At 41.5% G+C, this 9035-nt stretch overlaps 1 protein-coding gene across 1 annotated transcript in view; it reads right to left on the bottom strand.

Annotated features, from left to right (window-relative positions):
- Positions 1 to 4324: 4324 nt before the first annotated feature.
- Positions 4325 to 9035, bottom strand: part of THOC7 (THO complex 7) — an 11226-nt gene continuing 6515 nt past the window's right edge. Inside the window, exons 5-7 of the mRNA XM_009284388.1 lie at positions 6119 to 6185; positions 5929 to 5998; positions 4325 to 4711 (exon numbers count right to left, since the gene is read on the bottom strand). Coding sequence (XP_009282663.1) covers positions 4644 to 4711; positions 5929 to 5998; positions 6119 to 6185 — 205 coding nt within the window. The 3' untranslated portion in view covers positions 4325 to 4643. The remainder of the gene's footprint in view (positions 4712 to 5928; positions 5999 to 6118; positions 6186 to 9035) is intronic.

Below are 9035 nucleotides of genomic sequence, written 5' to 3'. Positions count from 1 at the left end.
TGCCGCCGGCCCCCGGGAGCGGCCCCCGCCCGGCGCGGAGCTCCGCGCCTGGCCGCCTCCGAAACCCCACGCTGGGCTCTGCTACGCGGGAGGGGGAGATCCGTGTCCGGGATGCAGGGGAGAGGGGAAGGCGCGTTAAAGAAGCGGGAGCGCGGAGCCCCTGCGGTTAGTTTTGCGCTGATGGAAATGCGGAAATTTGGAATTGGTTTTGTGCCAGTGGGGTGGGAAGCCAAATACTCCCTAACTCATCCTGCCTCTGCCACGCTTCTGTAGGTGCTTGTCCGCGCTGCTATGAATCATTTCGGGTACGAGTTTCAGAGCTGTCAGTAAGCCCACGGGGCCGAACCCTTGGGTGGTGTAAGTCGGCACACCACCTCGCTGGCAGCTCCAGCCCGCCCGGCTCCCCGGAGCTGCAGTAGTTTATGTAATCCAAACGTGTGGCCCCACACAAAAGCTACACAAAACGCAGACGTAACAAATGTAGAAAAACCAGTTTGCTTCAGAGTTCCTTCCTCATGGGTTCCTCAATTAATACCAGCTCCTGCCATTCAGCCAGCAACACCAGCAGCGATGGCCCAACACAACCAGCTCTCTGCTTCCAGCCAGGGCAGACCTAGAGCTCCTCCTCCTACGAAACGAGCCCTCCGTCATTTCACTCTGCACAGAGATTGGAAGGCCCCTCATCCTCCTCCTCAGGACTCTGCTAACCTGGACAAAGACCACGGCATGCTGTGTCCCTGGCTTTAGGATTACTCGAATACCTGGGAAACTCCTCGACATGAGGATGCGGGGTCCCATCGGTGGGGATGTGCCGCGTCCCCAGCCCTGGTGTCCCATTCCCCAAGCGCCTTCGGCACGTAAGTGAGCAGCCTCATGCAGCGATGCCGTGCCAGCTCCTGCTGGCTTCTTGCCCGCTGCCAGCAGGCAGGTGAATCACGCCAGGCCAGGGTGGACATTGGGGTGTTTGCAGGCAGGCTGCGGTACGTGCCCTGCTCAGGACGCTCTGCTCCAAGCCTGGCTTTGCCTCCCAGCTGTTGTGGTGCTGCCTGGTACATCGGGGCAGGAACAGCCTTTTTGTTCTGCCTTTGCACAGTGCCTAGCAACACGCGGGCCCTGGGCTATGAGTGGTGCTTCTAGGGACTTCTGCAACACAAATAATAACGTTTATTACAATAGACTTGGGAAATGAAGGCTGAGGTAACCCAAGAACACATCTGACAATCAGGATGAAGCATGAAAGGTAGAGTGCTTCTCCATCGCTAACTTGCTTTCCCTGGGGTCTGTTGTGTGTATATATACGTATTTTAAGTGGTTCATACACCAGTATAGTATTTCCCTAATGCACGAATTCTAGAAAATAAAAATCACACGGGTTCCCAGAGCAAAACTAACAGTACTTGCCTGTATTTCTGAATTGCTTTTCTTTTTTCTTTTTAAACTCACAAAAAAAGGAGAACCTTCTGAGACCTGACAAAAGAAGTGGGGGAAAGGATGGTACAAGTCAACTGTGACAGCTGGAAAACTTACATGACAAGTATCTAAAATAATTAATGATTTCTATCTCATAAATCTGTGGGATATATTTTTTGCAGTTTTCTTTGCTGGCAGCATCTGTCTTCAAATACCATGGTTTCAGAGATATCCATCACTTGGCAGTGTGTCACGGTGACCTTCTCTCTCCTCCTTCCTCCATCCCTCCATGGAGCTTGCTAAATCTCTCTTAAAAAATTCTGCCCAAGTTACCAATTCTGTCCAACGTTCCACTCTCCCTCTACTGCTCTCTTGTTTGGAGAGAACAGAAAAACAAGTCCTGGCATAGAAAATGTCAGCTTATCACCGCAGCATCTCTCTTTCTGCTTGTATTGTTGCATCCACATGGCAATGGCATTAAGATGGAGCATTTAGGCATGTAATAATCTTTCAGCTCAGATAGGGACAAGGCAAATCCTAAGAACAGGAAAGATTTCTATAGTGTGGTTGTTGAGATCCTGAGTTTATGTATGTACAGATTTTTATACATGTACATTTAGAGTCAATGCAGGAAAGCAACATCATAGCAGGACAGCTTTCCAGGCAGGGATGAAAGAGTGACTATCATCTGTGCCTTGGAAATATGAGACAAAGAAAACTTCAGATGAATAAAGGAGATGCAGATACCTGTTTTCAACATATGCATACCAGATTCGATCCTGGACCTTGGGGCTTAATAACAGAGCAGGTTAAATGTTGCCTGCTATTCGAGTTTCATTTGGTTTTGTTTCTTTTTTGGTACAAATCTAATTTTCAAGAGGTTAGAGGTACAAATACTGAAAAAAGTAGGAGCAAAGATTTCCGATGTCCCACTGAGGCTGCATTTGCAATGAATTTATGTCACTTTATTTTTCAGTTGCTCTCCAAGGCGGCATGGTGACATCACCCTCTTGCTGCCACATTGCACTAGGGCAACTCAATTTTCTAGGGCAGTAATTTCTGTTCAAGATTGCATCACCGTAATTCCAACTAGAACATACTTCTTTCTTTGCCGTGCGTTTGTATTGCTTCTCTTCCGTACAAGTTTTGTTTCTGCGTATGTATTCCTTACCAGAGGGACAGACTCACGTGTTGGTCAGGCTTCTGGTCAGGTTCTAGACAGAGCAGCACAAGTTTTGAGGTAAGATACTTGAGTGATCCCAGTAATTTCCAAAGAACTGTGTAAAACAACGAATGGAAAAATTTGAGGTTTTCATGACAATGCTGTTACAGAGACCATTTTTAGCTGGTAAATGTCATCCACCTCTGCACCAAAATACAATCCAGGTAGCTCATGGAGGGCCTTTCAATCACAAAAAACGTTAATATGCTTTAAAAGTGTCTTGAGGCTTTGTCATTTATGATCTTCATAATTTCACACATTCATGAAAGTGACTCCTCCCTGATTTGGCAATAATTTAGTATTGCTGCTTTACAAAATATTTTACTATTCACTGTTGTTAGGAGGGGAAAAAACATGGCACATTAAATACTTTTTTGACAGTGTACTTTTCCTATTGAATCCCTTTTGTTTGCTTTATCTGCCCCCCCTCCTCCCCATCTGCAAAATTTGTAGCGCCCGAGAAGCACTGCGTGTCTACACAGGCTCTATCAGGCAAACCTGAGCTTCCCCTGTGTTCTGAGTTGACCAGCTGTGAACTAGACAACTTTTGACAGCTTATTAGTCCAGGGCTGCACTGCGCTACTGAAGTTGTGTGACTTCTCGTTCAGCTGGCTCACCTTTAGCAAACATGGAATGCGAGCAAAACAAGCTCAGAGATGTCTGTTCAGCCCAACGCACGTAGATCCACAGCTACCGAGAGCAGGAATTACACGGCATTTAGACTATGAAAGCCCAAAGTCACAATCCTGGAAATCCCCCTCAGCCGTCACCTAGTTTGAGGAGGAGGTTCTATTCTGTGTAACATCATTATTTTACTTCAACCACGTATGCTTATGACTCAGTCTGAGCGAGATCCAAAACGTGTTCCTTTACCCAAACCACTGGAAGGCTTGATTTAACAAGGTGTTTTAGAACATGGCTAACAGGTAGTGACATCACCTACGACTGCCCCTTGTTCCTTCCTCCCTCCCTGCCTTACAAAAGCTTAGAGCATACTCAATTCTCTTCTCTTGTTGGGAAGGTTGAAACCTGTACCTCCTACCTCCCAATAGACGGCTCGGTCTGCAGGATGACCCAGGGGGATAGATTCCACCCTCCCTATTAATATTAAAAGTATCTGAGATTCTTTAGCATTATGATTGCCGCTCTGCTTTGGTTTGTCATCATGAGAAAGGAAGGGTTCCACCATCTATTTCAGGAACTATGATGTATTTCATAACAGTCAATTGACAGATAAAATCCAGAAGCAGATTATAAATGGTATCAGGATTAGATTCCTGGTTCTACAAGAACAAAGCTTTTAAATTGCAGTTTTAAACGTGTGACTTTTGATGTGGTTGCACAGAACACAGCATAGCAAGGCTCAGATCGCTGCAGTTCTTTGCATCACCTTAAGGAAAGAAGTAAAGCTAGTACAGTATGATTTTTGTTGTTCTACACCCCTTGACAAGCATTAGTTCTATAGAAGTAATTTGTTTTATACAAAACTAGCAAATTCTAGTCTATTCACAGCTAAGTTCTAAAATGGCAGCTACTTTGAAAAATTAAGACCCTACTTAGTTCAGTTTTAGGTCCCATCTGGACTAGGGTATGGAAGCTGGGACTCATGCAAAAATGGATTGCCCTCAGTCCAATATCAAGTAAGAAAAGGAGCCCTTACTATTAGGCTCAATGCCTACTAAAACCAGGAAACTCTTTGTAAACACCTTTTATTGACAATGTTTTGCAAACACCTTAGTTCACAAGTACTGTGCAGAAGCTTCATCCTTTGTAAAACAGAATATATTTCTTGTCACAAATCACAAAGTTTGTGGATTAATGCAAAGTGCCTGTCTGCACAGATCTGCAACTATTTTCCCCTGAAACATAAGCAAAACAAGTATTTTTGTATAAAAATTCACAGAAGCAGTAGAAAACTATTTTTCAGCTCAGTCTCTCTTACTGTCGGTTTCAACACAAAGTGAAGACACTTGCACATTCTTCAATAGTATAGCCAGTCTTCATACTACATCTACTGTTTGGTCTCTGTTTCCATCTGAGCTTCTTGAGATTCTTCAGCTTCTGAAAGTTTTTCATCATCTAAAATTCAATATTACTGTTAGTCAAACATGCTTGGTTATATTTACAGACTATATCGCAGAGCCGTGTCCCACTTACTTAAATATTTTACGTTGACTGCCTTAAATGTGCAGTTGGGTATCTCATTATACAAAATGCTATGTTCAAACAAAAAAAAAAATCGTTCAAAGTTTTCAAGGCTGTTATCTGTAACAGCTATTACAGGAAACATGGGGTAAATCCTATAGTACCGGATTGCTTCAAATTCAAGCAAACAGTACCAGATTGCTTCAAATTATATGCCTTCTCTTTGCCTATTAATGGTTTATTTCAAACTGAAGCTGTGCCTTCCACTAAAATGTTACTTCCTTCACAAAATTCTAGAAGCTGAAAGGTAATCTATACATTCATGTGAAAATGTATTTTAGAGACTAATACTTAAGCAAGTGTTAGTAACACATAATAACAATAACCTTCTGCTAAAGTGCACGTAGGATTAACAGTTCATTCTGCTTAAGAAGATCTAGACGGCCTTAGAGAATGGAAGTCTGCTCTTAGAGCCATCTATGTATGTTAATCAGGTCACGCTCAAAGGCTATACCAATTAGTCCATCTTGGAAAGACACAGCAAAAATCCAGCAAATAATACTTAAAACAGTATTATCCATATTAGAGCATGAAAAGTAGGTGCTGATTTGAAAATACTAAGTATTTGTATGACAAAAGATGAGTATGACTAAATTCCTGAATTTAGCTCTTGTGTTTGACAGTTTTAGTCCCTGCTCTATTACAGACTCACTGGCTGAGTAGGTAAGTCATTTAGCTTTCCTGTATTCCAATTTCTTTTCAGTAAAGCCTCAAACGATACCATGATGGCAGTGACATGTTCAAAACTACTGAAACAGGAATTACACAAATAAGTTTGGAAACTGCACAAGAATACTTTTCTGTAAGAAATACTTTTTCTGTTTAAATTCTCCACCCCCACATTTTAAAGAAGTCTGTTGCCTACAGATTAATCTGAAGCTAGTCAGGAAATGGCATGATGGCTAGCTTGTAGAAGAAAAAAATTCTGAGTGGTCTCAGGCTCTGGATTACTACTGGGAAAAATAATGCTGCCGATGCAGGAGGTCACCAACCTCAAGTGCACATAGCTAGCCCACTGCTGGAAGCTGTGATTCCTTCTGATCCACTGAAACCCAACCCAGATATATATATTACCTAAGAACACCACTTACTTTCCAGGGTTTGCTGAAGCTCATGGATGGTGCTCAGCAGAACATGAAACTGCTTCCTTCTCAGCTCCAACTGGAACGATAAAATATATATTTTAGGAAACAGAGAGCACATATAGCCAAACAACCTATAGCAGATTCTCCATTAATTATGTTCCTAATAATTACGTAACAAGCTCTATGAAAAACCTACCTTATCTTCAACGTTTTCTTTAATGTGAGAAAGATGTTGAAGTTCTTTTCCCAAAGCTTCTAGCTGCCTGAAAAGAAATAGTCATAGTATTTTTAAAAAGTTCTGTAAAACTCTTGAAAAATAGATTGGAACTAAGTGGAGAAAAAAGAACCATTAAATAACAGCATAGGTAAACAAAGCATAACAAATGAAATTACATTAGAGGTAAGGCGACTTCACATAAATGTTTAACTATTATGTCATAAACTTGTAGTTTCAGGACTTTTACAGAAAACAAGGCCTCCAAGCTGGAATACAGTGGTACACTGGGCATTTGGACTGTAACAATTCAGTCCTGCCACAAACATGTTATTTACTTGACCATACAATGAAAGTTAAAGAAGTGGGTTATATTAAACACCCATGGCATTTTCATAGGCTTTGCTACTTCACAGATTTCTTTATGTTGACATGAGAAGATTAAATAAAAACATAGCATCAGCAGGGAGAACATATTTGATAAATCTACATACCAAACATACAAACACAACAATTTGCAGACACAACAATTAATGAAACACATAGTCAAGTACCTTATCTCTGACAATGGCCTGACCAGACAGAGTAGTGGATAACAGGTAGACTTTACAGTAGGCATATGTAGAATAATTCACATTTTTGATGAAACTACATGATATAGCTTATGCCTCAGCACACAGAATTTAACACTGTGATCCATATAAATACTCGTTTCCTTCTCAAATGCCAGTTTTTATTTTAACTGATTGCCTCTGGCATTAAGAGATAAAGGAAACATGCAACACCTATAATCTTCATAACTATTCATATCCTTTTGAAATACATCATCTTTCAACACCTCTTCACGATCTTTCTGCAAGCATTTGATTGTTTTCTTGGACTCACCATGGACCACCACAATCCTTTTTGAGGTAGGGCAAAGAATAACAGGTACCATAACGTACACTAGCTTTCAAATGAGGATGGAGCATCAACTCTTATACTCAAACCTCCAGTTTGGCTCTTCTACTTTTCCTCTAATGCCTACCATAATTTATGCTCCATGTAATGAGAACAATCTGTTTCTTTAAAGGTGAAGTGGATTGAGGCTGACCATCCCTGATTAATTAGCAGGCAGAGCCAAATAGGGGTCAGCGAGGGAATAAAAGTTTTTTTTTTCCTGAAGCACTGACAGCTGCTGCAACTAGTCTGGGCAGGGAACCACAAAGGCCTCCAGTCCTAAGTAACTCATGATGGCTGGGAAAAAGGTCTGTTTTAGTGTTACCCGAGGGTGTTGTCTTTTTTTGAGCCAGATTGCTTGGTACCTTGAGGGGAATGCCTGAAAGAGGGTTGGGTGTGACGTTATCCCTTCCTGTAACGGAAACGGGCTAACGGTTCATAGGCTCATACAATGATTTCACTAGTATTTGGTTTCTAATTTCTGAACGACTTCTATTTGGCCAAATCTTGCTGTTTATACAGGTACCAGGTATAAGCAGATTGTGAGAAGACATGCAATTTTTTTCTACTAACATCCAAGCTACATCTGGAATTTTACTTCTTTTACTTTCTGCTCCAGAGAATCTTTGCCTAGCCTTCTCATTTTTGTATCTCCTTTTCTAAGACTCAGAGTCATTTCTTGGTCCTCTTAACAGCTCTTCTGATACTGCATCTAATTACACTGTGGGCACTGCCATTTAGTAGTTCAGCTCCTGTCACTTCCTGAATTGGCTCCTGTGCATTACTTCTGACTAAGCCGATAACACCTTCTTTTCTTTTGTGCTGTATGACTAGTTGTTCCAAGAAACAGTCCCTTAAAAGCATAAAGAAAGTATTTTTCTGAACTTTGTCCTATTGTGCCATATGACCTGCAAAAGCTATAAATGTAACTCTCGCAATAAACCATGACATTTCTCCTCACAAGAAGTTTTCTCAAGTGTTTTTAGTGATTAAGAGTTCCATGAAAAGCGTGACATTGTTAGTGAGGCTTCCTCCACTTTGATTTAAGGGTGGTCCTTCTTAGTTCATAGTACGATTTTCCGTATACTTTCCTCAAACTGGAGAGAAAGGAAGCCTCGTAATTAAAACATTGGATGAAAACTTCATCTAGTTCCTGTGTTTAAAGTCTATTCACTTGGAGAGTCAGTTAAAGCTAAAATACCTATGAACCAAGCTCCCTTTAAAAATGTTCCATTCTGTTACTATGTCCTATTTCCCCATCTGTAAAATGGCAGATCGTACTCTGCTAAAGTCTGCGTCTTTGACTACAGATATGAAGGACTAAGGACAAAAGGGCATACACTGTAGCCATTCTTCCAGTGGATGAACAGACTGGTATTTCTAACTGTAATATACACTTCTAAAGAGATGAAAATTAAGTTTAAGACAGAATGCCAAATTTACTAGCTGTAACTTACCACCATTTTTAGCTTTGCTCAAGAAACTTATGCTTGGATGTGTTAATCAAAATTAGAACAACCCCTCCAAACCTAAACAACCTGGCATCCTCTAAGAAAAAAGTATTATCACTTAGTTGTTTCCATTCTTAATCAATTGACTCATCTGAAAAACTTAACTTTTGATAATTCTTTATTATGAAGCCTCACTTGATAAATGGCACATGCTGACTAATGAAGCAAGTAGTCAAGCCTCATGAGAATTGCCTGTAATATTCAAAGTTGTGGTAATGAAATCAAGGCTGTGCTGGTTGTGGCTGGGGTAGAGTTCATTTTCTTCACAGTAGCTAGTATGGGGCTCTGTTTTGGATTTGTGCTGGAAACAGTGTTGATAACACAGGGATGTTTTCGTTACTGCTGAGCAGTGCTGACAGAGTCAAGGCCTTTTCTGTTCCTCACCCCACCAGCAAGCAGGCTGGGGGTACACAAGAAGTTGGGAGGGGACACAGCCGGGACAGCTGACC

The sequence above is a fragment of the Aptenodytes forsteri genome, unplaced genomic scaffold (assembly GCF_000699145.1).
Source record: "Aptenodytes forsteri isolate BGI_AS27 unplaced genomic scaffold, ASM69914v1 Scaffold53, whole genome shotgun sequence".
NCBI classification, from domain to species: Eukaryota; Metazoa; Chordata; class Aves; order Sphenisciformes; family Spheniscidae; genus Aptenodytes; species Aptenodytes forsteri.
This window is presented reverse-complemented; position numbering and strand designations above follow the sequence as displayed.